The 2,739-nt window shown below is 39.6% G+C and overlaps 1 protein-coding gene across 1 annotated transcript; it reads left to right on the top strand.

Annotated features, from left to right (window-relative positions):
* The first annotated feature begins 382 nt into the window (after window positions 1-382).
* Window positions 383-1,962, top strand: LOC102871814 (dnaJ homolog subfamily B member 14-like). The gene has a single exon (XM_006880754.1). The coding sequence runs from the start codon at window positions 384-386 to the stop codon at window positions 1,521-1,523; it is 1,140 nt and encodes a 379-aa protein (XP_006880816.1). The 5' UTR covers window position 383; the 3' UTR covers window positions 1,524-1,962.
* The last annotated feature ends 777 nt before the right edge of the window (window positions 1,963-2,739 follow it).

Below are 2,739 nucleotides of genomic sequence, written 5' to 3'. Positions count from 1 at the left end.
GCATCTTGAGAAACTACCCTCAGTAAATATTTTCCTTCAGAACATAATCAATTGGATGCCTTAATCTCAGCTAGATTTCATCAGGTCGAAAGTAGAGAAGAAAACTACAACATTACAGAGCCTGCAGTACATTTAAAATAAATGAATAAATAAAAAATAAGCACTTTAGTGTCTAGCTAATGGACATGAAGGAACACTCATTAGAATTGTTGTAGTGGAGGCCCGCCCATCCGCCACCCGGGCCGCTGCCGCCGTGGTCCCCTGCGCTCCTCCCTGCTCTTCGCTGCACGCCCCCACCCAGGCTTGGTCTCACCTTCTCCGCGACAGCGGTTTCCGCCCCTCCTTAACTGCGCTACCAGAGGAAACGGAAGATTGCGCAAGCAATGGAGGGGAACCGGGATGAGGCGGAGAAATGTGTCGAGATCGCCCGGGAGGCTCTGAACGCCGGCAATCGTGAGAAGGCCCAACAGTTCCTGCAGAAGGCTGAGAAGCTCTACCCGCTGCCTTCGGCCCGCGCACTATTGAAAATAATTATGAAAAATGGAAGCACAGCTGGAAATAGCCCTCATTGCCGAAAATCATCAAGTGGTGGTGTTCAGAACAAGACTAACTGCACAAAGGACAGCACATCGGGTAGTGGTGAAAGTGGAAAAGGCTACACCAAAGATCAAATAGATGAAGTTCTCAACATAAACAAATGTAAAAATTACTATGAAGTACTTGGCGTTACAAAAGATGCTGGTGATGAAGATTTGAAAAAAGCTTATAGAAAGCTTGCTTTGAAGTTTCATCCAGACAAAAACCATGCACCTGGAGCAACAGATGCTTTTAAAAAGATTGGGAACGCGTATGCTGTTTTAAGCAATCCAGAAAAACGAAAACAATATGACCTCACAGGCAATGAAGAACAAGGTTGTAATCACCAAAGCAATGGCAGATTTAACTTCCATCGAGGTTGTGAAGCAGATAGAACTCCAGAAGATTTGTTTAATATGTTCTTTGGTGGAGGATTTCCTCCAGGTAGTGTACATTCATTTTCAAATGGACGCGCTGGTTATAGCCATAAGCATCAGCATCGACATAGTGGACATGAAAGAGAAGATGAAAGAGGAGATGGTGGTTTTTCTGTATTTATCAAGCTGATGCCCATCATTGTATTGATACTGGTATCATTATTAAGCCAGTTGATGGTCTCTAATCCTCCTTATTCCTTATATCCCAGATCTGGATCAGGACAAACTATTAAAATGCAGACTGAAAACTTGCGTGTCGTTTATTATGTCAACAAGGACTTTAAAAATGAATATAAAGGAATGTTATTACAAAAAATAGAAAAGAATGTTGAAGAAGATTATGTGACTAATATTCGAAATAATTGCTGGAAAGAACAACAACAAAAAGCAAATATGCAATATGCAGCAAAAGTAAACCGTGATGAGAGGCTTCAAAGAAAGGCTGAGGCACTGAGCATGGACAACTGTAAAGAACTGGAACGGCTAACGAGTATCTCCAGAGGAGAATGAACTGGAATTTTTAATTATACCTCTTATCATACTCTTTCTTACTTTTCTGTAAGTAAATTTAGTTTCATCATGAGAGCTGAAGAAAAAGGTTTGATATTAAAACCTACTGAATAGTTGCTCCCTGAAATCTTGGACTCTTTATTACTTACTGGCTCCTTTAAACAGTAAGAAATGGAAAACTAAATATTTTAGTTCTACTTTTACAATTATTTTCATGTTAAAAACTGTGTGGTTTCTAACTGAAAATGTCTCAAGAAAGAGGATTATCCCACTTGTAGCAATTTCCAAGTCTTAGTAATTCTCCACTTTTTCCTCTTGTAATGTAAATATTTATGGAATAATCATTTTGTGTACATACTCCTTATTGTCTTTTATTTAAAGTCTTTAAGTGTTTAGCTCCATGAGACACTTCTACTTAAATTGATGGAATAAACATTATATGGCAATTCTAAAAATAAAAAAAAGAATTGTAGTTTTTTTTTTGTTGTTGTGTGTCACCGAGTCACTACCACTCAATAGTGACCCAGTGAATGACAGACTTGAACCTTGTCCTATCATGCACTAGAGCCCATTGTTGTAGTCACTGTGTCAATTCATCTTGTTCAGGGTCTTCCTCTCTTTCTCTGACTCTCCATCTTTTGCAGCATTATGTCTTTGTCCATGCACTGGCCCCACCTGACAACATGCCCAAAGGATGCGAGTTCAAATTTCATCGTCCTTACCCCTCAGGGGCATGCTGATTGTACTTCCTTCAGGATGGACTTGTTTGTTCTTTTTCGTTGTTTTTATTGTGTGCCTTTGAGTCAGAACTGACCCATAGCTGACCCTCCTGTGGGTTTTCAGAGGAAGTTAATTGCAGGGGAGGTGATTGGATGTCCTTCTGCAGAGCAGCTGGTGGATTTCAATCACATGCCTTTGAGATTGCAGCACAGGTTCTTACCATTAGGCTATGCCAGGTCTTTCTGGTAGTATATGGAACATTCAGTACTATTCGTCACCACAAATTCAAAGAAACAGATTCTTCTACTTTCATTCTTATTTCTTGATCAATTCTCAGATACCTAGGAAGCAATTAAAAAAACCCTGTCTTGGATCATAGTCCTTAAGTCTTTAAATTGACACTATTGCTCTCATTTTGGAAAAGTCCTCGACAGCAGATTTTCTCAAAGTGACATATTTTCTTTATTTTCTCTATTTCCCTTAATCCCACAAAGTT

The sequence above is a fragment of the Elephantulus edwardii genome, unplaced genomic scaffold (genome assembly GCF_000299155.1).
Source record: "Elephantulus edwardii isolate Elephantulus edwardi_28Jun2011 unplaced genomic scaffold, EleEdw1.0 scaffold00010, whole genome shotgun sequence".
Lineage (NCBI taxonomy): Eukaryota > Metazoa > Chordata > Mammalia > Macroscelidea > Macroscelididae > Elephantulus > Elephantulus edwardii.
The sequence above is the reverse complement of the archived record's forward strand: the minus strand, read 5'-3'. Positions and strand labels throughout refer to the sequence as shown.